Raw genomic sequence first — 27,070 nt, 5'->3', positions numbered from 1 at the left:
TTTTCAATGTCCAAAGTTTAAAAAACACCAAAAAAAAAAAAAGAACCCTGAGTCTTATTCACTCCCTTAATGTCATTATGGCAGGCCCAAGTCCCAAGAGAGTTTTTTAAGCAGTTTATTTTGGTCAAAATACTTCACAAAACATACCATTCTTGCTCCAAATCTTCCCAGGTTTGAAAAGAAAAACAGAAAGTGAGCTGTGAGCTGTGAGCTCACTAACCCCCTGTCTTTGTGAGTGCCCTAGCAGTGTCCACAGTGTTTTTTTTTCAGCATTTTATTTGTGTCCCTATGATTCATGGGCAGTGGTGATCCTGAGCTAGAGAACAATATCCTAGGTGGGGCTGTGCTGTGCCATACTTAGTTTTTAATAACCATTCAACCATTTGACAAAGTCAAACAGCAAAAGAACAGCATTGTGGTGACCTACGGTACAATTCTTTGGGGCTGTGGAGGGGATCAAAAACCTTCAGGCTTGAAAGATGTAGAGAGAGAAAGATGAAGATCATCTTTCAGCACCACAACCACCCAAATCAGCAAATCCAGATCAAAAGGACTGCTTCACTCAAATACAATTCAAAGTTTGAGACAAACAAGAGCCCAGACATGAATCCTATTAATAAATCTCACAAAGTCAAGATGTGCCATGCTGATAGACATCTACCCCAAAAGACTGAAGAAAATCAATAAATACTGAGTAAGCTTTGCTGAAGAGACGGAGGATCAAAGACAAAAAGCAACTCATTCCTACATTTAAAAAGAAAGAATCCACTGTAAAAGTTTATTTAAACAAAATTAAACAACAGGATAATACATCATGTACATCATGTACAGACAGCAGACTGCCCACATGTTTCACACCTCCCAAAATACATTACAAAACAGTTAAACTGGACAATATTTCAATATTTTCCTCTTGGAGAATGGCATCAGTGCATCTCATAAATGTTTAAACAAAAAAAGATGAAGTAAATCATTAAAAAAAAAAAAAAAAAGCAAAAAAAAAAAAAAAAAAATCTTTTGAGCCTTCAGGGCACACCACAGTCACAAGACACGGCCGGAGCAAACTGAGGCTTTACTGGAACAACACACACTCTAATACCCAATGAGTGGAGAAAACACAGGAGTGTCTGTGTCAGGAAATGATGTGAGTCCTGTGTGTCATCCACCATGTGGTGGTTCATAATCACATGCTGAACACTGCAATGGTAAGCTGATGGTTCAATCAACCTTCTCTGGTCTGTGAATGAGACAAGCAAGGAGGAGGGCTGAATCAAACCAGGCAAAGAAAAGTGAAATGGGAGAAGCTCCTCTCTCTTTTGTCTTTAATACTGCCAGGAATTTTTTTGGGAAAAAACAGCCCTCCTTTTTCCTGAAATAATGATAGGAAAATAACCAGTGCAAAAAAGTGAAAATGAGGTTAGCAGTCACTGAAAGGCATTCAAGTAGAGCTGTCACTTTTGAACCAATAAAAAAAAAACAACAAAAAAAAACTCCTGAACATGTATTCCTGAATGCAGCCTGGGCTGACAAACCACCACGTATCTCTATCCCATGAGTTTTGTGAGTGCTGCAAGAGGTCATCAATGGGTCAGGTGACCGACAGATGCTTGCTTTTACTTTTCTTTTCTTCAGAGTCACATGTTTAAGAATAGAACTTTATTTTTCATTGCAACAAGTACAACAAAATTGCAGGTGTTGTTCATTAATCATGAACAGAATCAAACAGATCAGCAGAGAGGTACGACCAGTTAATTTTTCCACAGGGGGATGCCAGAACAGACATAAAATCCTCCTTCAGAAAAGCCTTAACTTTCATCTTTTATCTTTTATCTATACCTGAAATGGGAAACACTGAAGCAACTGGAATGGATTAATTTTAAGCTACCCACAGATTTTTTGGCCAAAGTGTTTCAAAAGTGTTGCTACATTTTGTTTATTTGTTTCCCCCCAACAGGGAATTTTGTTGGATTATGAGCTTTTTGAGAGCTGTCCAGTTGGTAAAAAGTTTTTTTCTGAGGGCTCTATACTGCATATAATCATCCCTCCATGTCATGGAGGTCAAATCCATGGTTACGATAATCTCTGATTGGATTCAAAATCTGAGCATGACTCAAACATTATCGTTCTTATCCTGTTATTATCTAACTCCAGAGCTCTTGCATACTGGATACGTAGAGAAACAGAGGCTGAAAGAAACCTAGAGTGGCTACAGTTCATAGCCTCCGCCGCTGGACCCTTTTTACTTCGCACCTTTTTGTTTTCTGGCTCTGCTTTAGCTGGCGCAGTTTAGTTAGTTTATTGAAATGTTATGGCTCATTCTTGTTCCACTGATTCATGCTAAAGATTAATCTAGCAAAACATGATGAACAAAATGCACTTCTGAAAAACATAACTTCATCACATCTTTCCTTCAGCGTCCTCTAAAGCTTGGTTTATGCCTGACACATCTGCGTGGCTTCATGTAGACGAATGGCGTCATATTTGCAGCCTCACCCTGTCATATGCTCCTTTTCAAGTGGAAAATTTCCACATTGTATACCTCAGAAAATTACTAACTTTCGTACAGAAATGTGCAGACAAACAGGAGCTCTTAGTGTTCAAAGTATAAAACATAATGGCATTTGGCTGATTCATCACAGATAGATCACCGTGATGACCGCATGATGAACAATTCCTGGCATGGAATTGCCCCACGCTCAGCAGAGAAGAGGAATTAGTGAAAAAAAGGTTAAACAGTGTAAACAGCTTCTTCTACTCTAGTTTAGTGCTGTGGTAGATGTGTATTTGCAATACACCGCCCCCTGCAGTTTGGATATGGTCACCACGCCACGCGCTAAAAAGTATAAATGCCCCACCCACTTTTTTGTGCTGATTCTCTTCTGTCATTTCTGTGTGTCATGTTTGTGCCAGATGCATAACCCATCCTTAAATCATGAGACAGATGGTGTTCTGCTGAAGGTTCTCTGGTACATCTTTTAAAGCTGTTGCATGATATGCAGATTACCCTTCATTTGGGAATGATGGTTGCTAAAAGAACTTGTCCTCCTCACATGAAAGTCTACGTCATCCTGCTTTTTGCTCTGGCTCAAAGACATGCTGTATGTTTTACACAGAAGAACTGCATTAGGACACAACCAACCAACAGAGTGAGGTGAGGGAGTTTGGAGACCAATCTTAGCACACTAACTCGCTTTCACGTGACTGTTTTGAAACACTGTGTGAGTAACTCTATAGCCCTGTTGTTAATTCTTCTTTCTGTTTTTTTTTATTTATTTATTTATTTTAATGTTGTTCCTTTTTTTCTGTGCCTTTTCTTCCTCTCTGTATTTGAAATATTTGTGTTTGATGTAGTTTTTCTAAAAGTCTTCTTTGGTGTTTCATTTCTAATATGTTGATCTTTGACAAAAAGAAAAAAAAAACTTGGAAAAAAAACAAAACAAAAAATAAAAACCCAAAGTGAATTCTGGACTTTGGCACGTCAACCATTCAATCCATTTTCCAAAGTTTTGACAAAAAGTGACAGCTTCACTGTGGAGGCTTCCCTGATGTCAAACATGCGTTCAACAATCGTCTGTACACCTGAAGGTGTTTAAAAACAAAGAGACTCCTGAACTGACCCAGTAAAACTCAGTTTCACCACATTTCTGACACAATATACATTTACTCAATAGCTAAAAAGAAATAAAGCCATGAACATATGCGACTTATATTTGTGTACAGCAAAAAAAAATCTAAAAACCAGAATAAACAGAAAGAAGTCAGTGCATTTATTCATGTGAGCCGTTCTCTTTTTACTCTGTGTCCTGAAGAAGAAGGCGATTTCAGTCCAACAGCTCCACTGGAAATGCTCCTTTGTACAAGACAGCAAGAAAGACAAAAAGTAATCATGTGAGAGTCATGAGCCCCCTCATAGTCCACAGCTCAGCGCGGAGGGCAGCAGAAGGGCACTTAGTCAAAAAACAAAAAAAAAACATTTCCCCACACTCTCTTGCAGAGGCTAGCAAACGTGGTCCACTCCTGAAACACCAGGCTTTAGTTCTTGACCATCCTGATTCTCCATTCAGGAAAGCCACTGGAAACACTCTGTAGAGTGGTTATTTGGTCACAGAGAAGGGATTACAGTAAAGCCTGTAAGTATCAAAACTTCAACTCTCAATACAAAAAACACAGAAACTTGATTCTACACTGCATTAAGGTCTGAAATCAGTCTTTGGAAGGAAGGAGGGAGATTTTTGGAGTCTTTTTGCTGGCTGATTGACTTTTCTAAATCCAATTGTTCCCAAAATCAGATTCTTGGAGCTTTTGTAGCAATTTGTAAAGAACTTGGGCAAAGAGGTCTTCATGTTTCTTCTAGTTACCAGGACCACGATTCTTCCTTAAATCTGACCAAATCCTGACCACACAGGATGCTGGATCTATAACCAACACCCTGAAGACCGTAAAAATGACTTAAACCTGTGTTGGGTTGTTTTTTATGGGGTGTGGGTGGACATGTGACGACCCAAACCCAAGGCCGCATTGGGATCCTTCCAGCCAGTTGTCAGTGGGTATCCTTGAAGTTTCCCTTGAATGGAGTTCAGTGGACATCTCTTTGTCCACTCGGTGTTGTCTGTTAATCTGACTTTTTTTAGAGCTGGTCAGCACCCCTCAGTGACTCTGGGTTTGTGGTCATTGCTCCTCTCTGTGCTGCAGCGATTCTGTCTCTGTGCCGACACCCAGCAAGTCTTTGTTAGGAGAAGTCACTGTCCTCGGCCCCGTACAGATCAGCTAGTTTCCTGAACCTGGGGCCCCAGTCACTCAGGTAGTGATAGTCCTGCTCTGCCTCAGACGATGCCGAGCCCAGCGAGCTGAGCGACTCAGCCACAGATCCCACCCCCTCATAGGCATAGGTAGCCAGTGAGTCGTAGGGTGGCGCTGTGGGGTTACAGTCGTTCTCCAGCACCCTTTGATTGATGAACTCTCGAACGTCTCCGTTTTCCCGTGACGCCATGGTGACCGGTGGCATCATGAGGCTGGAGGCAGCTGGGGCAGGGCAGCGATGTGGTGGGTATAGCAGGGTATCAGAAGGTATGATGTCACGCCTCTGTTTGGTGGACTCCTCCAAAACTGCTGCAGTGTCTGGATGTCTCAGAGCTCCAATGTCAAAAGCCTGGGTGTCCTCTTCGCCACCGCCCTCGTCATTGTAGCTCACCACATTATCCCGCACATCCTCCTTGGAGATGATGAGAGGTTCCTGCTTCCTCTGGCGTTTAAGGGCAGTGAATAGAACCACGATCACTGAAAAAGGACACAGGGTAAGGAGTTCAGATTACATCACAGTCATGGAACTGAAAATTCAACAAATATTAAAACGGTTCTTGCAGACTGCTGAAGAAGCTCAGTCCTGGACCCTGTGGAGGTGGAGGCTGGCTGAACTGGACAATGATGACCAAGCTGTCAGCATCTATCTTGTTATGGACCCTTTTGCACTTTCTATACACTTTCTTAATTTTGTTTTCTTGATTGCTGCTGTGACTCCTCCTGAATTTCCCTACTGGAATAAATAAAGTATAAAGGTTTATTTTAAAGGGTTTGGATGGTGTGTATAAATTTGGGGTGAAATTTAAACTGTTAAAGGGTTTTATAAAGAAAGGACCAGTTCACAGAGTCAGATGCCTTTTCTGTGTCCAAAGCTAATATGACCATTGCAGTTTTGGTCTGATTTATCTTATGAATGACATATAAATTTTGTCTGATATTATCTTGGGATTAACAGTTCTTTATAAAACCTGTTTGTTCCAAACCTATAATCTCAGGTAGTACATTTTCCTGCCTTTTGGCTCAAATAGAGGCAAAAATCGTATAATCCTGGTTTAAGAGACTGACAGATCTAAAATGTTTACATTCCAGCATGTCTCCATCCTGTTTGGGAGTAACAGTTATGACCGCTTCCCACCAGGAAGGGGGATCTCCCCTTTTTCAAGCACCCAACTAAAGGTTTTTAGCATAAGAAATAATGGGGGATACCTCGTACCATCTGGCAGGGTATCCGTCTGGACCCGGGCTTTTATTTATTTTAAGCCCAGAAATAGCTTTAACTAATTCCTCATTTGTAACTGCTTGCTTTAAGATACTATTTTAAATCTCTGACACTGATGGCAGAACCAATCCTGCCAATCTGAGAGCCAGTATCTTTATTGTTGTTTTTCATTTCTGTGTAGTTCTTGCCTTAAAGCAGTGTTTCCCAATCCTGGTCCTGGAGGACCCCTGCCCTGCATGTTTTAGATGTTACCCCACTCCAACACACCTGATTGAAATGAATGGCTCGTTATCAGGCTCGAGCAGAGCTTGATGACAAACTGATCATTTGAATCAGGTGTGTTGGAGTCGGGAACATAAAAAAAAAAATACAAAATCCAATTTAAGTTCACACATGTTTTTTATGATTCAATTTCAGTTTAGCATGGCAAAACCTTTACATTATCCATGTCAGTGAGGGAGAGTAATCAAGCATAGACTCACAGAAATCCTCTTCATGCCCACAAAAGCACATGGGTGTGTTCACACCTGTGACTTGTTTGCTTTGTCCAGGGGCAAAATGATTCAATAATTGCAGTTGTCGCTTGGTTAGTTTGTGTCCAAAGTTGTAAACAAACACATGTGGTCTAATTTTTCTCTCATTGGTCAGAAATCTGACCTTGATGGTTTGGGACTATCCTTACCTTCATCCATTCATTCAGGCCAGGGAGCATCAGCAGCATGTGTGGGTGGTTTGAAGCCTCACCAGTATTTTCACATTTTATGAAAATGAATATTGGCTGCAAATCGGTTATCAGCCTCCTTGACCTTTAATAATTGGTATCACTATTAGCCCCGGAAAACCATATTGGTGGATTTTGTCATATTGTTTTCCCCTTGGACGAAAAGGTAAAGGGTAAAAATTAAATAGACTTCATACAAAAATTGAAAGTCAGTGGGTTAAAAGAAGAGGTAGTTAAAGGGTTAGGACCTTGGTAGTTTCTGACAAAACTGAAAACCTGCCAAAACAATCCAAAGACTGATGATCTAAGATTGTTTTGACATGTGAAGGTCTAGTTTTCAAAAGCTAGTTTGTTAGCCAATCAGAGTTTCCCATCGCTGTTGTGATGGAAAGAAAACGTTCTGTGTCCAGTTCTGTTATTGGTGGTCACGTGTCAATACCTCTGTGGCAGAGGTTCAAGTGAAAGAACAGTTTAACCTAATGGTGACAGTGACCAGTCACATTGTACCACTGTAGCACAAGCTAGCCCAGGATTTAGAAGCAGACTAGCTAGCTCACATGCCTCTTTCCAGGAGATCATAGTACTGTCTCTGAGGGCCGCCGTGCAGCCCACCTCTCTTTTACTGACTATTAGTGTCTCTTAAAGGTTTGAGTCCCTACCTCAGGAAGCGCTGGATTTACATGAAACCATGTATGACATTCAGTGACAGGCTGCTGCTGTGCTTCTTGAATAACCCACAGATCTGCTGCTTGTTTGTGTCGATGGGACCCAAAAAGCCCTGATCACGTTTGCTGACAGATGTCCTGGAGAGTGTGTTGTTTGCTCAGCTGTGTGTTCATTGTGTGTGTTCACTGTGTGTGTGTGCTGTGATGAGGAGGATTAGAGTTTGAAATCAGCTGTTTTTTGTTTGTCTTGTTTTGATATCGTGTTTTTTTTTTGCATCATAGTAATATAATTTCAGAGTCTTAACGTTCTTTTGTAAAGACAATGTTGCAGCACCCCGCTGTCTTCCGCCCTGTGGTATCATGGTACAAAGAAACACTTACTGAGCAGAATAATGACACACAGCAGGATGGCGATCAGAGCTCCGGTGCTGAGTCCAGGTGAGCTGCTCAGTGCCTCAGCGTTACACACTTCCATGTTGCCCTCGCGGTCACAGGTGCAGACACGCACCGTCAGGGTGCCCGTGCTGCTCTGCATGGGGTAGTCTCCATCAGTGATCACCACTGGGACCAGGTAGATGCTCTGGTGGAGGCGGCTGTAGCTGGCTCGACGTGTCAGGATGCCAGCAGTGTTATCTGAGCAGAGAAAGGTTGGTATGGGTTCACAGCTCGTTTCTGACGAATCAGTGTTACAGATCACAACTCAAATGAATGAAATTAAAGGAAAGGGCACTCGCGATAGTAGGGAACGTGGGTTCACGTTCTTGTCTGGACTTTGGGCGAGAACAGGCTGAACGTATTTGCCTGTAACACTGCACGCTCGTGTTGTCAAGTGCTTTTGGAATTGTTATTACCTTCTACAATGAGTAATTACACAAACCTTTATTCCTCCGACGTTTATTATTTTAAATAACATCATCTTTTTCTTTTCTTGTATTACCCTTATAGTAAGAATGGGATGTGTCATATAAAATGGAATGACTGTCCACTTGGAGGATGAGTCTCTCGTTGTCCATTGTTTTCGTCAAATTGAGTGAGGAGATGCTTGTGCTGCTCACTTTTGCAACCTCGTGTCACCGGTTGTGATGTAATGTTTACATTTACTTCTAGCGCGACTGTGCTATCAAAGCTTTTGTTTGTACACTGATTTTATTTGGAAAAACAACGGATCTTCATGCCACCCGGCAATTCACTTCCTGTAAAGCACGTCATATTTCATTTAGCTTGATGCAGACCCTCTCAGGCGTCCGGAAAAGATAGACTTCTAGCGGATTCTTTTCATTGTGCTGTACGGCTCCCGCAACCGGACTCGCACCGCGCGGGGCTAATGTGAGCCTACAACAGTGATTTTAATGCTAGGGCTACATGCGGAAGCCGCACTGGACCCACACAGGATTCAGTGTGAGCCTGGGGTAAGACAGGGGCCATGGTCTGGTTGACCATGATACGGGTCTGGACCTAGAGGCCATTGTCTACTTAATCAGACCCATAATTTTTCAATTTTTCAGTTTTCAATTTTCAATGACCCAGCTTTTGAAGTGTTTACAGTATCGACTGAGCAGAGCTGGGAACACACGGACCAAATGCACTCAAGTTAAGCCATCACACATGCTCAGCCAATGAAGTCTCTGCATTCCACGCTTTAACCCTGTATGGAACACATACAGTGGGGGAAATAAGTTTTGAATGCGTCAACTTTTTTTTCCAAAGCTGCAATTCAAACGAAATTTCTACCAGACATTGATATTGACTCAAATAATCCACACATGAAAAGAAATCATGACATTCAAGTCCACTAATAAAGATAATGTGGAATTAAGTACGATAACACAGGAAAAAAGTATTGAACACACCATGGAAAGGCTGTATACTTTGGCAAGGAAATGCACCATACCACCTGAAATCTGTCAGTAATTATTACTGGAACTTCCAATTAGTGCAAACCAACATCAGCTGGGCAAGAGAAAATTGATGGTCCTATAAAAAAGGTTGTTTTTTCACCAAGCAGTTAAACAGACACACCTCATGATGGGTCGCTCTGAAGACATTCACAACCTGATTGTTGCTCAGCATCAGAATGAAACTGGTTACAGACTTCTATCAAAGCACCTTATATCAATATTCCAGTCAGCACCATTGGGGCCATTTCATGGCCCATTTTATGTGTGGATTATTTGAGTTAATACTAATGCCTGGTAGAAATCTTGTTTGACTTGCAGCTTCGGAAATAAATGTGATGAGAAAAAAGTTGACGCGTTCAATACTTATTTCCCCCACTGTAGTGATGCCAGATGGGAAAAAATGTTCTGAGGTTTGCTGTCTTAAAATATATCAAATCAACATAATCTAAATAAACTTTGAATAGAATATATATTTTTTATAGATTTACTTGTTTATTTATTTATTCATTTATTTATTTGTTTATTTATTTTGGGGGTTGCCTTGAGGCAACACTGTACCACAATGAATGGTCAGTAATAAAAAAGAGATATATTTATTTATATTTCAGCACATTTTTTAGTTTACAATGCATGCCATAAAAAGTGTAAAAACTTGAAAAAAACAACTCTTTTTTTAAGATTTAAACACTCAACACTGTACCATTGTACAGTCAAAGAAATCACATTAAGTTTCAAGAAGTGGAGCACGGCAAACTGAAACACCAGATTTTGATGAACTGCTAACTTCTGTAAATAATGCTAGAACCTTCTTTTTGGTGACAGAGTTCTTCAAATAGAACACAGCGTTCTGACTCCATGCTCCTGCGCTCACTCAGCAATGCTCACCTCCATTGTCTCTGACTGTGAAGTTACTGAGCTGAACCCCCTCAGTGGCCAGGCTGAAGAAGAACTTATGTCCTGATGAAGGCTCGTCTGCATCCACAGCACTTACAGTCTGGATCCTCTGTGAGACACACACACACACACACACACACACACACACACACACACACACACACACACACACACACACACACACACACACACACACACACACACACACACACACACACACACACACACAAAGGTTATCTTTAGCCTGGAGCCTCTGATCACTGCTGTCCAGGATAAATAAAACATGATTAACAATAATATTTCACATCAGACAAACTTTTTGCTTTTTCAGGAACTATTTTTTTAGTCAGAGGCAGAGATGAAGGCAAGGAAATGAGTCCTGAGTCTCTGAATGCTTCAAAGTAAAACTGTTATGGATCGACACCAGACAGGACTCTACAGTTGTTTTTAAATTATGTTATCTTATGATTCAGGGCCCGTAGGCACGTTCAGCCATCAAACAAACGAGACCATTAGTCCTAATGTTCTGTTATGGAACGGCCTGCTTGGCCGCAGTGTTAGCTGCATGCACGACTGCAAATTATTAGCCAGTTCACTAATTACACCATGAAAGAGACGCAAGTGCAGATTACGTGATAATTAAAGGGAACCTCCTGGAAAAACCCCATCAAACAAACTTGAACTGTGCATGTCTACCACGCATAAACAGATAGATAGATAGATAGATAGATAGATAGATAGATAGATAGATAGATAGATAGATAGATAGATAGATAGATAGATAGATAGATAGATAGAAACTTTATTGTCTGTCACAAGTGACGGAAATTCATCTTAATCTGCAAAAATATTGCCAGAAGCATCAGTTTATAAGAAACAGTCAGTGGTGGAGAATACTTATTATTTCGGGGAGGAATTACTTATTATTTTGTGATGGTGTACGACGGCGTACCATAACGTATTAGGGCCACTTAGAAGACAAAAACACATCAAGGATAAACATCATACACACAATACAGTGTGAAGAATGAGGTGAAGCGGGAAAATTTAAGGTGGTGATTTCCAGAATGTAACGGTAAACTGTCATAGTATACTTGGCAGTGGTTTACACTAATAATGCCGCAGTCCAGCCGTTACAAACCGTTAATGGAAAAAACAACATCAGACTTTTTTTACAAGTTATAACACACACTATTGCTGATCCCATTCTAGATGCTGTTGTCAGAAGGCCGTCTGACTGTGCTTTGTCTGACCTCACACCCTACACCTGTCCAGTTCGGTGAAACCTGCTTGGAGTTTTCTCCAACTGGAAAAGCTCTCAAGGTTCACTGAGATACCAAGCTCCCTCACCAGGACAAGGTCTGCATACTACATGCTACATTTTGGGAAAATCAGTACGCACTGCTAGTATAGTAGGTGAATTTGAATACGGCCGCAGTGTTCTCCTGCTTGTTTGCATAAAAAAAACTATGATGATTGGATGATTTTTTTTTTCGTTGCTAGGTGCTGCCCAAGTAGCTGCCTGTTGCAGCAGCTCTCTCTTCTTTGTCAGTTTCTTGTAATTTTTTTGTCTCTTTTTCATCATCTTTGTATTTGGAGTGGATCATCACTTTGTATGGTTCATTGTTGGTCATGAACACCAAACTTTTTGTGTCTTCAGTGATATTTTTACTACTTTTCTCCTGTGTTTGTCTGGAGATCCTACATGTAACCATGGCTGCATTGTTTACATGTGAAATTAGCTGTTAGCAGCCTGTAGCATGTCAATGCTAACTCGTATAAGGCTTGATGATGTCCCTCGAGATGAGGAGGAGGAGGAGGTGAGGACGACGTGCTGGTCCTCGGATGTGAGCTGAGAGGTGACAACGTGGACCTGTCCTTCTATCCATCATTGTTGGGAACGTGGGATCTATCTCTGGTGGGATGGACGAGCTAGCCGTGCTAGCCTAGCGGCAGAGGGGCTGCTGGAGGGCAGAGTAGCATTGTGCTGTTCACGGACGTGGCTGACGGAGCTGACATCAGACGCCAGCGCCACATTGGAGGAGCTTCACCTGCTGTGGGCAGACAGGATCCAGGAGACAGAGACTGAAGAAGCTCAGTCCTGGACCCTGTGGAGGTGGAGACTGGCTGGGCTGGAGAGTGGTGGACGGGCTGTCTTCATCTATTTTCTTGTGGACCTTTTTGTGCTTTCTATACACTTTCTTACTTTTGTTTTCTTAATTGCTGCTGTGACTCCTGAATTTCCCCTTGGGGATAAATAAAGTATTTTCTATTTCTATTTCTAAAGCGACATTCCTTTTCCCTTGTGATATCATCATTTCTTCAAGCAAAGTTATATAGGGCTCAGCATTTCAACATTCAGTCATTTGCACCTTGTCGTGCATATGCATGCATATGGGCCCAGGTCATAAGATGAGCATAAAACTCTGATTAAAGAAAATGTTCCTGTTTCCTTCTCCCTCTTGCAGCACTTTTCAACCTCTGTGGAGAAAAGCGATTGTTGTCTTTGACAGCTGATGTATTGCTGTGTCTCCAGGTTTGAAATGTTGTGACTTATTTCAGTCTACCTCTCTGTCTGATAAAAACACTGGCAACCAACACGTTCCTCGCACCTGTCATTTTGTTTTACATCTTTTACACTCTCATCAGCTGCTGGAGACTTTTTCTTTCTGCCAATGTCTTTGGTGTGAACCTTATCTCTATGAAAAGCGACTCCTCACACCACCACTGCTGCTGCTGATGGAGGAGGTGTGAGGTGTGTTAGCAGGACTCCCCCACACTTTGTGTATCTTTATAAAGCTACAGTAATGAGTGTTTAGATCCCACGGTGCGTACACAGTTTCTGTTCTTTTCTGTCAAACACTTAAACTCATCACTGGATTTCACTGTAGCTCAGAGCTCCAGCTGTGCATAGCAGCTCCTCTTTCTGCAGACAACACTCAGGTGTTCAGAGGACAGGATGCTCTTTAAGGAGGCACGCTGAGAGAAGACTAAAGAGCTGGATGACTAAAAAGTGCTGAGATAATTAAATTCAAGATTTGTCAGCTGTCGGGTAAAGACAATAATACTTAAAGTCTCTGTTTTTTAAATTCAATTCAGGTGACACAATAAACAAGCTATCAAAGTAAAAATCTTAGCTCACACGTCTTCATCTGATTGACTTGCTTTGAAGCTGGATGATCATTTAGCTCAGAAGTTGTAAGGTTTGCAAGCTAAGATAGAGTCAGATCAGTCTCATAATAAATAAACACACACAGAAGGATTCACAAATGTATACTACAGATACTTCCCTGTTGAAAAAAACGCATTTGTGGATCCAGCCACGTCAAGGGAGTCTCAAAAAGATTCACACACAAATGCAGCAATGTTTACAAATGACGAGCGGTTTGTGAATTCAGATTCAACAGTTTGTGAATAAACGTCACAATATACTTATTTGTTTTTAACGAAAATTGCAAATTATTTTAAATATAGACATTTGTGGATTTCCATTATGAATATATAAAACAAGTAATATTTGTGTGTTCATCAGAAATACATTTGTGAACTTTGAAAAATATTTGTGAGTTGAGAGACATTGATGTATTAATCCCAGTATACATCTGTGAATCCTTCTATGTGCATTTATTTATTATGAGACTGATCTAACTCCTTAAGGTGAGGCTTGCAACCTTTCAACCTGAGTATCAATCTTCAAAACACATCTTTTCCTCCATAAGTATTTCTTTAAAATAAATGCATCACTTCACTTTTTTTTAGCAAGACACTCCTACAAATGCAAGAATAAAACTGACTTACTGCCTTTTTTTTAAAAAAAGAAGAAACGAAAAAAAAAGCAAATTGTGATATATCTAGCATCTTTTCTGGAGTTGGAGACTCTGACATGAATGCATGTTGTTGATCTTACTCTCCTCAATGAGCAGCGGGTGCTGCCGTGTGTCCCTCTTCTATATAAGCACTCACAGGCAGACGAGTCCTCCACATTCACAGCAGTCCCTTTCAGCTGTAGCCAGCCCACTGCATGCAGATAGATTGTGGGTCCAAAGCCCAGGTAAAGTAGGAGGGTTGATATTTTGATTAAAAATAACAGTTATTATAATTAAATAAAAAAAAAAAAAAAAAAAAAAAAAATCAACAGAAAAAATGTCACTTGTAGTTCTCAACATATTGAGTCTTTTTTTAACTTGCTTTCTGTCTCGTTCACGACAGTTACATGCAAATAGTTTATTATATGCAAATCAGGCGACAGAGTCATCTGGTGACTTTTAGTAATTGGATCGTACTTTTACATTTGTGAGAAATTATAATGACCTTGTCTTGCATTCTTTTGCAAACCATATTTATCGTGGAGTAATATACACATGGTGAAAACGACCTTATCTCACAATGATAAAGAATACTTTTAAAAAAAAGTCCCTGATTCAGATGGTGATCCAGATCACCTTCAAAATTTAATCACTTTTTCCTCATCCCATTTTGAACATTTCCTGGAAATGTGATCAAGATCCGTAGGTTAGTTTTTGAGTTCTGTTGTTCACAGACAGACAAACTCTCCCAAAAACACAACCTCCTTGGCGGACATAATGAAAGGTCTCTTTTGAGATGTTCTAACTGAAAAAAATAAAATAATAAAATAAAAACCAGAGGCAGACTTCTTTATTCACTACACAAGTCACATGACCCACTTTAATGTTTGTAATATCCTGAGATATTCTCATTCCTCTGGGCTTGTCTCATTATGCGGCTCACATTAAGGCTCCTCTCTGAAACTTTCCACATGGAGCAGTTTAAGGGTTTCCCGTGAACTAAGTGAGACCTCTTACTGCTTTCCTGGTCCTGTATTTGTCAGACAATAAAACCTTTTTGTTGCTGAGAATCTTTGGAAAACATCAAACTGAGGTTTATCTGTCCCATCACTGTCGCCTTCCTCCTAACAGCAGATTCAGGCTCTAAAACTACAGTCCAGCTGATGGTCCTGTTCCTTTAAGTCATAAAGAGTCATTACTGGTTGTTTAACCCTGATGATTAGAAATTTAAAAACTTCTAACAGGAGCCTAAAGAGCTGGTTGTTGGTTCAAAAAACAGAGCTAAAGGAGAGAGTGTGTTGGTTACTGTGACTCTACAGGGAAGTCATCACTCAGCTGGTGTCTCTGTTTGTGTCAGACTCCACTATTTGACTTATTTAATCAGGAAGAGACTTGGTGAGAGATCAAACACTTTAACAAGGATGTGTTCCAATAACACAGACAATGATGTGTGTGTTATATTTAACCTGCTTAATAATTACACACACTGATTGTGTTATTATTCCATTAACTGTTGAATGAGATTCATGAGATATTTGCTTCTGTGTGTGTGTGTGTGTGTGTGTGTGTGTGTGTGTGTGTGTGTGTGTGTGTGTGTGTGTGTGTGTGTGTGTGTGTGTGTGTGTGTGTGTGTGTGTGTGTGTGTGTGTGTGTGTGTGTAAGGCCGTCTGTACGATCTTCCCTGTGTGAAAGCTGCTGTCAGCCCCCATGACAGAGTAGTTTGTAGCGTCAAAGAAGAGAGAGTGAGTTGACTCAGGAGGTCAGCCAATCAGCTGCATCACTCTGTGTGTGTGTGTGTGTGTGTGTGTGTGTGTGTGTGTGTGTGTGTGTGTGTGTGTGTGTGTGTGTGTGTGTGTGTGTGTGTGTGTGTGTGTTTGTGTTTGTGTGTGCACAGCATGTGTGCATTTTAAGCTAATTACATTAGTTGTACCAAATTCAGTAGAGTATATGTGAGTCATAGTTTGAAATGGTTACAGAGCAGAAACAATAAGTAGACCATCGGCCAGTTAAGACAGTGGCAACTGGAGGAGCTGCAGGGAGTGTTTGTCAGTGAAGTCTGAGGGCTACAAGAGCATCCAAACACTTTCTCTTTTGGTTTAAAAAGGAAATGACTTTCTCAATAAAAGACTTTATCTCTGCAGCCAGTCTGCTCTGAAGTTCACAGATATTTGTACCCAAAAGTAATTTAGATGACTTAAAAACAAGGTTAGGTTAAAAGTACCAGAAGTAAATAGATTTGACTAACACAATCCTCAGACAAACACAGGAGACATGTTGGCTCACATTTCTCTGGATCTAAGAGTCAGTGTGGTCATAGGAACGTCTACTCTCTCTGTTCACAACATGGGATTACCAGCTGAATTTAGCTCCCTGTGTTTGGTATGTCCCACAAGTAATTCATTAAAGCACATCAGTGCACAAAGTCTGCACAGCAGGACCACCTGCTCGGGGCAGATGCACAGCTGCTTCAAATTCTGCGGCAGAGGTTGTTTGAGTCCAGTGTAGTACGCTGAAATAATGTAAGAGAGCAGCCTCACTTCCACCAAGCCGTTTAGTTTGGTTTGTCTCAGAATTAAATTTGTGGTGGTTCTGTTGACTAAAACCAAGATAAGTCCCCAAATTACTGACCCGTACCGTCCCACTTTTTGGTAGCCTTCTGTTGGGGTGTCAGACATACTGATACTTGATTTTGTTTCTTTTGTTGGAGTTTTGAGTTAAGTTAAAATAAAGAGTTTTTGTTTCATCTGCATTTGGGTCCTCCTCTTGTTTTTCCTGGGGAATTCATGACAGAATGAGCCAACCAAAAAGGAGCCAGCAGATTTTTTGCAGTCTATGTTTTTTTTTTCTAGCATGTCTTATTTTCAATCCTTTTTTTGCAGCCCTGAATGGACTGTGGAGGGCCAGGGCCGGTCTCCCTGGGAGGTGACAAGACTGGCCATTTTCCCAGGCACCTGGGGAGGCTGCCACAAGAGGCGTGGTGGTCCCCCATAGACAGCTAGGACCACCCTACCCTGCAACCAGCAGGGCACCAGCCACTCCCTGCTTCTGATCTATAAACATTGCTAAAAACTGAGAACAGTAAAGGACTGCAGATCAACAGAGGATGCTGTAGCCACAGCGCTCCACATGCCACTGTCCCACCTGGAGCAGCAGGGGGCCTACACGCGGATGCCCTTTGTGAACTACAGCTCCACGTTTAACACCATCCTTCCTCTTAAACTGGTGGGTAAACTGGGAGACCTCGGACTTCCAAACTCTATCTGTATGTGGATCTACAGCTTCCTGTCGGAGAGGGTGAGGGTAGGAGACCACACATCCGGGTTCGTCAGCCTCAGCATCGGCTCCCCCCAGGGCTGTGTGCTGAGCCCTCTGCTCTACACCCTCTACACATCGGACTGCACATCTGCACACCCCAGTAACACCATCATAAAGTTTGCTGCACCATCGAGAGCATCCTGGTGAACTGTCTGTGTGTGTGGTACACCAGCTGCACAGTGGCTCAGAGGACGTCACTACAAAGGATCATCAACACAGCTAAAAACATCACAGACTGCCCTCTCCTCACACTGGAAGAACTGCATCATTCCCGCTGCCTCCAAAAGGCGGGAAAAATAACCCAGCACCCCTCTCACCCCAGACACCACGTTTAATCTGTTACCGTCAGGCAGGCGGTACAGGTCAATCACCACTAATTACAATATAACAATTACCTCTATGTCGTGAATGTACCTGAACATGGCAACTATTTTGCACTTTGAAATGTTTTTGCACTGACTGAAGGGCTTTTGCAATTCTGTTGCACTTGTAGCAATGACAAATAAAGTTCTATTCTATTCTATTCTATTCTATTCTATTCTATTCTATTCTATTCTATTCTATCTCAGTGTTTCCTGTTTGCTTTCATACGATCATCATTAAAATGTTAAAACCCTGACAGAAGAGACCTGCGCAGAGCTTATCGCCTGCTGGCTCAGGTGAACATATAATCATCTCCGGGTGATATATAATCAGCATCTCCTGGACTGATCACAGTAGCTAAAATAATTACACCACTGGGGAAATAGTCTGTGTCTACACCAGGCTGTAATGAAAGAACACACACCTGAGGCACAGACGCTAGCAGCCAGGCCCTCACAGGGTTTAGATTTTTTTGGGGCTCATTACTCCTTCAACAAATTTTCACTGAACACGGTTCAGTCAAATTCCTTTTATGTGCAAATGTTCTTGGCAATAAAACCTGATTCTGATTACGATTCTGATTTGTCATCTGAGCCAGAGGATGAGACCCTCAACCCTCTCAGGTCTGCAGCCTGTGATGGGTCAAAGTGAAAGTTGTGGGCACTTCCTGCCTCTCACTCTACAGATCACAGTGTTTAAGTTCAACAAAATGAAGTGATAAATCTCTGGTACCTGGCCGGCCTTGGTCCTCTCACACACGTAGGTCTCATACACAGTGGCAAAGGTGGGGGCGTTGTCGTTGATGTCGAGCAGGCGGATGTAGACAGGAACATGGCTGGTCTGACGGGGATTATCTGCAAGACAAACACAGGAGTTCATGCTGGGAAACAAACCCTCCCTCTCCCAGCTGTCACAATGTGAGCTGTTTCCTGATACAAGCTCAACCACTTATCCCAGGGCCACCGCTGAGCAGCTCGCTGACTCCATTAACCCAACCTAGTCAGGATATCACACACATACAAAATTAAACAGGAGGATATGAAAGGGAACCAAGTAAAAATAAATTTTTGCATAGAAAATGAGACATTTTATAAGGTTGTGTTGAAGTATTTGGGTTTTTTAAGTCTGCAGAGCACAGCCAGCCTGATGTTCACATCCAGCATCAGTCAAACAATGTGCATTGAAAACTTCTGGATACGCAGAATAAATCTGATTATTTAAAGCTCTGGTGCAAAAGATCAGTTCTTTTTGAGTCCCACCCCTCATACTCAACCATCAAAAAAGTTGAATTTGACATGCATGCGTAAGTGGGTTTGTGAAGCAACATCCAGGAACCAACGCTGTTTTCAACAGTTAAATTAAAATTTTGTCACTTATTTGATGGTGTGTTCCTGTTTCAGCTTGCTGCACAATAAAAAATGAACTCTAATCAAGTGTAGCAGTCTTATCTTTAGTGAAAAGCCAGATCAGACTTTATCAAGCTGACTTGTAAAAAGTCATTCATCCATTCATCCCATCTCTGCTTTTTGCAGACAATGTGGTCCTGTTGGCCTCATCCAACACTGACTTCCAGCTCACACCAAGACGGTTTGCAGACGTTGAAGATCAGCACCTGTAAGTCTGAGGCGAAGGTTGTCAGCTGGAAAAGGGTGGACTACCCACTCTGTGCTCAGAGTCTTTGCGCCAAGCAGAGGAGCTTAGGTATCTCAGGGTCTTGTTTGCCAGTGAGGGGGATATGGCTGCTCTTTTAAACACAACGATTGTGTAATTATTTTTCCACTCACCTGAGGCTGGTGTAGGCATCATTAGAGAAAGGGAAGCTGTGTAAAGCATCCATCAACAGGTTGGTACAGCTTCAAAATGTAATTTCACCACCCCATGAAGACCAGTAAATAAAAAGCAGGACTTTTAATTTATCACTGCACAAGTAACAAGCTGCTGCTCTGTCTGTCAGCATGAGCACAATTAATAATGTGCTTTTCCTTCACTTATTCAGCCAACATTTGTTAAGAATTAAAAATGTCTTTCAGCTGGTCTCACACACAAACACACACACACACACACACACACACACACACACACACACACACACACACACACACACACACACACACACACATACAAAGATCCGAAGTGTTTGGGGGCTGTACTGACACAGACAAACACTACAGGTGAGTTAAAACAAGCCATGGCTGACTGACTCTCTCCACAGACTGTTTTAGGGATTTGTATGTACCTGTTTCTTTCTTGCCTCGCATTAGGAGTAAAGAGACACCCACCAATTCCTGTGACACCCATAGACTGTAAAAAAAAATGACTCGGCTTGAAGTGAGGTCTCCACAAAAACTGCTCCCCCTGGTGACTGGCTGCAGTATAGGTTTAAAGATACGGATTTCCAGCCATTCCAGATGGGCGGTGGTCAAACTTGAACAAATTAATACTCCTCGTAGAAATGTTTCTCACGTCTGATTGTTTTGGTGATTTGAAGATATTATTTGGCTGTCTTGTATCCAAGTCCTCTTTTTTTCTGAAAAGTTTTGTTTTCATTATTTATTCGAGGTTAAAAACGAGGCTTTACATAATGTTTAACAATGATTTACAGCTGCCGCTCTCGTGTATTTTTTGGGGGGACTGTAAAATATGTTGGGAGGTAGAGTAAGGAAGTGATTAGACTCTCGAAAGAAAAAAAAAAGATAATTATTTTTGTCACCCAGCTCCACTCAGATTCTCCCAGAATCCCTCATCGTCTCTTCTGCGCAGAATCTGGCTCCAAACTGCTACAATGTCTACGCCTGTGACGGCGGTATTTTGTCTTCAAAACCGTACAATGATAAATGGCAGAGCCACGCTGTCCACTCTATATACAGTCTATGGTGACACCTGCCAATCTGTCAGTCACACCCGCAAGTCTCTCAACAACACCTTTGATTCTGTTAGTGACACCTGGCATCAGCAATACCTGCCGATTACTCAGTGAGACCTGCCAGTAGTGCACAGTTGCTGTGCTGCTGGTGTCCCTGAGTGACCAGTAGGTGTCGCTGAGGAACTGGCAGGTGTCACTGAGGGATTCGCAGCTGGCACTGAGGCCATGGCGTGCTGCTTTTGGGTCTTGGCCCAACTGCAGAACTCTAAACTGAAGGAAAGCTCTTAAAAATTATCTAGGCCAGGAATGTTAACAACTGATATAAAAACCAGGAAACTGTGAGTTATTTCCTCTACCTACTCTCTCAGCCCTGTGCATCTTCTTTGATGACATATAACATGCTTTAGGAGTTTGTTACTGACTTTCCATGGCTGCAGATGTCATGTCTGGCACCGTGCAGCATCAACACATCATCTCCTGAACTTACTGAGCTCTGAGGCGATGACAGAGATGTTGTGCCAGGCGCTCTCCTCCCTGTCCAGGCTCCGCAGCAGGAACACAGACCCATTCCCTGAGTGGATGTTGAACAGGCGGTCCATGTCAGTGCGGCGGTCGATTGAGTACCTACCAGGGGAGAGAGAGAGGGAGAGATTGAGAGGGTGAGACAGGTTTTTCAGGTTGAATTATTTCTTCTAGCGGTGAGGGAAAACAGATCAAGGTGACAGGAAGTCAGTCATTACATTATTGTAGATATGTTTTTTTATACACTAATGGTGGTGAGAGCGGGAAAACAACACTGATTCAAACTGAGGAGCAGCCGAGCTTTCATTCCTGATGTCAGTTAAAACTCACCACCTGACGACTGAAACAATTACACCCATAGTAAAACAAATTTCACAACAACTTGTTGCAGCCCACGGTGCATTTCAAGTTGGCAGAGTCAGCAATTGGACAGTTTAAATGTGTCTCACTCCTTTATCTATCCATAACATGCCCAGGATGATATTTTAAATAAGCTTAAGAGCTTTTTTTTCTCCATTTTTCTATTTTGAAAATATCTGATTTTGCCTTGTTTTGAAACACATTGCTGTGAAAAGTCATGACATCAAAGTCCCTGTAAGGTCTATCTGTTTGGGGCTGTTTGCAGTGACACCTGTGGTCAGAATCAGCAGTGTTTCTCTGGGAAAACAGGGCACTGTTTCCATAGTTTCAAAATCATGGATACAAGGAAAATGCAGAGAAAAATTGAAATTTACAAAATCTATATTGAAATAAATGTAAAATGATGATTGCCAAGACAGTTGACATGTTGGATTACTTTGACTCAGGAAATGGGGAGGCATGAAATAATGCCTGAAGGTATCATAGATCGACAATACAAGTCCTCTCTAGAAATCAAATTTTAAAAAAAGGACTTCTTGTGACGATGAATGACATTAAATAATTAAATGCTATAAATGATGGCACCATCCCAAAAAGAATGTTAGGAAAAAAAGAAAGTATCGCAGCTCATTATTTCAACCACTAGGGGAGCCACAGGGCCATTGAAAAGATCCAGATTACCCTTCATAGCAGGGATTCATATCAAAAAGTCTTTTGGGGTCAGCTGTATAAGTACAGCCACTTATTGGTTGACAGTTCAAAACAAAGATGGCAGCCTCCTATTAGCACTCTGAGCTAACAGGAATAATCATGTTTTCCTCTTATTTATCAATAAATCACTAGGTCACTGAATGTCAAAAACAAACGTCATGTTTATCACCAGAGCGACTGGTTCTGGTGGCAAGTCTCTATGACCATTCCACTTTTAGGAACTGTAAAATGTTAAAGAAATAGAACTGTTTCCGTTGACTGTTCCAGCTCTGTTTTTAAGTTCCTCCATGTCACCTTCTCCCACCCCTCTGTGGCCTGAGTGTGAGGCTCATATACCCACTGTTTTTAAGTGGATGACAGGGGTCAGCATAAGCCCAATTTCCAGAGATGAACTGTTAGCATCTCCAGTCTGAGCTGCACAGAGCTGAGCTTTGCGCTCTCATCCTAATAAAAATAAACTCAAATTACATATCTTATGAGCTGGATGGAAAGAGGAAGTCCTTGAGCCATTTTGTTCAGTAGTCAATTCATGACTCCTCAAGTTAAAGGGACTGTGTAAATGATCTGTTTTACTTGGATTGCAATGCCACCTAACAGGCACACACTCATAGTCATAAAGACATCACTCTTAAAGGGGACATATCATGCTTGTTTCTCCTTTTCACTATGCCAGACTAGGATGCCTGTAAACCATTTCTGCCCTCAGTACAAGTCATTTAGTTCCTTCATTGCCCCACAATAGCGTTCTCAATATCCTCATTTTAGGCCATTCTGAAGATCTTGTTGAAACGCTCCATTTGGAGAATGACCTCCAGTAACCTTGCAACGTCACAGCCCTTTGTGCTCTGATTGGTCAGTTCCATCAGAGGGGTGGAGGGGGTAGAGCCAGGGGGCGGTTTTTGCAGCATGGCAGTATTTACAAAATCGCCACATTGAATGGAGCAGACCGAGCGAGTTTGCTGTTTGCCAAAACTTCACCGTAAGGCATTGATAGCACTAATAAAATGGCAGAGTGAAGGATACGTTCTTTTGTATTGGACCCCGAGTCAGACCCGGACGGTTCTGCAGCTCAGGAGGAAGAAAATCCACCTGGACACAGATCATCTCAGGACGCTTCAGTGTGGTGAGTCAAACCGGTACTGTAACATGTATAGTTTATACGTGGAAATATAGGCAGACTTCACCAATAAACTATTTCTATAACAGGGCTCCATCCTGCTCCTTCACTTTTCTCTGTCTGTTTTATCCATCATGCTGAAAGTGTAGTCTAAAGATCACCTCTACCGTCAGTTCCTCACTATGTTATTACTGCAGCATTATTGTGGTCCAGGTTCACAGTGCATGTCAGAACAAGCATGCAAATATCACAGTCTCACAAGTATTACCATGTCTGCTAAAACTACAGTGTTTTAACTGCTAATTCACCATGTAAAGCCGAGCTGCTCAGCAGAGCAGAGTCCCTGCATCCAGCATCTGAGGGGGGATACTGGGCTCTTGGTGGGTGTATCCCTCGGTGGCGGTTATGTGACTAACTGACATCACAGAGGAGGAGCTGCTTTATCAGATTACTCCAATAAAAAGAAAGGATCCTCGTGTCGTCAAGACAGTCGAAATCTTGCGGCCAAATGGCAATGACCTATTTTCAGAGGCATCAAATCTCGTTCTAGGATATCAGAAAAAATACAATATCTCAATTTGTGAAAATTCAGGGGGTGAAAGGTCTTGTTTTCAAATTTATTATATTATATGTAAGTATTAAATCAGGGATCAGCATGATATGTCCCCTTTAACAAAGCATGTATCTGAAGATGGAAGGTGATCACTGAAAGTTCAGACTTCTTTTCTCCTTTCTGCCAGAACCAGGATTCAGTCTCATCAGTCAGTCCCCTGATGCATCAGCACAGGCTGGCGTTCACCCCACACATACACATCAGTGAGCCCCAGCAGCCCCTCCTCCAGCTTTGTGTGACCCTACCACAGTTGTTCTTAAACTCTGCTGTTTAACGTTTGGTTAACATAACGGTGGACTGCTGGAATCCGCCGCGTCTGCTCCACTCCTCCTTTTCAATCTCACTCTTGCCTTTTTTTAAAACATCACAGCTACTTGAAAATCTCTTCCTCTGTCTGCGGACTGCTTGCAAAGCATTCTCTATTTTTGAACGAGCTGCTGAATTCAGCTATTCACGGCTTCACAGCACTCCACAGATAATGGAAGTGCTATGCTTCTTCTCCTGCTCCTGCCTGTCAAAGAGGAGGCAAACTGCTGCATGAACACAGCTGCTCATGAGCATCCACAGAGTGTGCATCAAGGATGGTTTCACCACCACAATAACACATCGCACTATTATCAGCTTTTAATTATGTACCATTCAATCTCAATGATTGATTTCCACAGGGAGAGAGATGAATATGAAAGCAAATATTGTCTGAGAGCAGTGGAGCTCCATCATAATTACAAAGCACTCAACAGTAAAATAATAGATGATACAGTCACAGAAACAAAGGCCCAAACACAGGGATAATTGGGACTGAGTTTGAGTGTGTGTGTGTGTGTGTGTGTGTGTGTGTGTGTGTGTGTGTGTGTGTGTGTGTGTGTGTGTGTCTGTGTGTGTGTGTGTGTCTGTGTGTGTGTGTGTGTGTGTGGCGCCCCTGTGACACATCACTTTAAGAGCACTCCATGCTCCCATGCTTGTTTTAATTGGAATATGTTTCTCATCAGCTGCCTCCTTTAAACGAAGAGGAGTAGGAGCTCAGTTCCAGTGTGCACACGCTCACCCTGCTCGTCCCTCCGCAGCTCATCCTACACCTATTTGTCCTTAGCTTGCACCACTTCCAGTCACATCATGCTGCTTTGTTTTTCTCTGGAAAGTTCAGGAAAGTGTAAACTTATGGTTTCAGTCCTGTTCCTTCCTAGTCAATACCTGGTGCAGCACAGCAAATTACAGAGAGACTTTAGGGAATTCTCAGGATGTATTCATGACATTTGAGTAATGGACGGTTACCAAGAGGAGAGCAGCGGAGCTCACACAGTCACAACAGCAGTCTCAGTAATGAAGAGTGCAGCAGAGAGCAGGTTTAAATACAGCTCTGTGTTGTGGATGCACTCAGCAGTTTTCACACTGATGGCTTGGTTTATCATTTTAACTCTGATTACTGTGCTGCCTGTCTTTAAACCTGCTTTATATATCCCCTCTGCCCCCACCTCTCAAACACCTATAGAAGCTCATCACACTCCTTTACACAGCAGAGGTCCATTTAAAGTTAAACTTCAGAAAACTTTTGCTGAGCTTTCTAAATAAGGAGTTCAGGCTCTCCAGATGTGAAAATGTTTAAATAAAAGATCGCACTGCAGAAAGAGGCTCGCTGCTTCCACAAGAAAGTCCAACAGAGACCCTGAAATAAAGCTTAAAAAGAGATTCAGACCTGACGTCCGCACTTCATAAAATCTGGATTAAAGGGGTCAGAAAATTTAAGCCAATCATTCTTTCAGGCACAATGTTCAAACAAAGAGTGAGACCTGACCCAAACTTAAAGGTAAAAACGGAGGACAGGAGTGAGGATCTGACCTGAGGTTTCTTTATGACTGAATGTAAAGCCCTATTCCCACAAAGTGGCCCGGTGTGGATCAGTACAGTTTGGTATGGCTCAGATTCAATTAAGCCTGATTCTGTTTGCGTTCCCACAGCCAACCATGCCCTTCATGGAAGGCTGCGTGTAAGCTGGATGCTGATAGCCGCTTCAAAGTAGAACCAGTCCAGTGTGTCAAATGTCTTGGACATGATTTTTTTTCTTTCTTATTTTTCCATTTATTTCAATATATTGTTTTAAAGTTTCAATTTTGATGCTTTTTTTGTATCTATGATGTTAAAACCATTAAAATGATGTTGTCGGCCAAGAGAAACACCAGAGTTTTCGGCCAGAGGTGTAATTGCAATCAACACTAAACAGGTTGTCCTTAGTTTTTACTGCCAGGTGTCTCAAAACAAGATAAAATCAAATATTTTCACAATAGAAAGTTGGAAAACAAGCCCCAAAGTGTAAGCTACCTGATAGTGTGACAGCATAGCAGCTCAACACAGTTTGGTTTGGACAGTAGTTTCACGCTGTTTGGTCATGCCATTTTCCAAACAAACAGGAAGTTCTCTTTAGTAAGTGGACTGGTGATTGAAACATGTCAGAGTTATGTGATGTTTTTATAACTACTGTCACACAGAAAGTGACAATTCTTTTCACCAATCAACTGACTGCAGTGTTTTCAGCTCCACCTTCTGGGGTTAGGTCAGGATGCCAGGCACCCCCTATTGCTGCCAGTATGGCAGCTCACCCTCTCTGGTCCTACTTTGCTCCACAGCTCTCACTCCCACGCTCTTCTAAACATCCACACACTTAGGACCTTGAGGTGCATGCTCGTCAGGTGCGGAGGAGGGGTGGGGTGGGGGTCCTGAGGGACCACTTCTGCTGCACCCTGATAGAACTTGCTCCTCAGTTTTCATTGCACTTAGACGTCCCTACATGGTACCAACTACCCTACACAACATACACAGAGAGCCTTGGGGGGTGGGCCAAGTAGTATACTTGGGTGGGCAGGGCTCTTCAAGCTAACTACCTGAAGGGCACTGCCCCCTGAGCTGCACAGCCATCCACTCCCCAATTCTAACTTTTTTTTTTTTTAAACTGCATTATGATTACAAACATCCACACACTACCCAGCGGGGGGGGGGGGGGGGGGGGCTCTTCTCACACCCCTGTTTCTGTGGTGCTCCCTGGGGCATGGGGTAGAGGGGATCCGCTGCCTTGGGTTTTGGGCGGGTGACACAGCTGGGGTCCTGCGGCGCCCGGGGGATACCCATGGCTTTCTGTTTTGGAGAGTATGGAGGTAAGAAGGAAGGAAAGGAGGGGTATTTCACCACCTGAGTGGCTAGAGACTCCCAAG

At 42.2% G+C, this 27,070-nt stretch overlaps 1 protein-coding gene across 1 annotated transcript in view; it reads right to left on the bottom strand.

Moving 5' to 3' along the window:
• Positions 1–757: 757 nt before the first annotated feature.
• Positions 758–27,070, bottom strand: part of cdh6 (cadherin 6) — a 135,447-nt gene continuing 109,134 nt past the window's right edge. Inside the window, exons 8-12 of the mRNA XM_074688741.1 lie at positions 21,032–21,168; positions 18,414–18,535; positions 10,189–10,306; positions 7,787–8,038; positions 758–5,277 (exon numbers count right to left, since the gene is read on the bottom strand). Coding sequence (XP_074544842.1) covers positions 4,730–5,277; positions 7,787–8,038; positions 10,189–10,306; positions 18,414–18,535; positions 21,032–21,168 — 1,177 coding nt within the window. The 3' untranslated portion in view covers positions 758–4,729. The remainder of the gene's footprint in view (positions 5,278–7,786; positions 8,039–10,188; positions 10,307–18,413; positions 18,536–21,031; positions 21,169–27,070) is intronic.

The sequence above is a fragment of the Halichoeres trimaculatus genome, unplaced genomic scaffold (assembly GCF_033239565.1).
Source record: "Halichoeres trimaculatus isolate MK-OKI-2021-1 unplaced genomic scaffold, fHalTri1.1 fHalTri1_scaffold_15, whole genome shotgun sequence".
In the NCBI taxonomy this organism is placed as follows: domain Eukaryota; kingdom Metazoa; phylum Chordata; class Actinopteri; order Labriformes; family Labridae; genus Halichoeres; species Halichoeres trimaculatus.
This window is presented reverse-complemented; position numbering and strand designations above follow the sequence as displayed.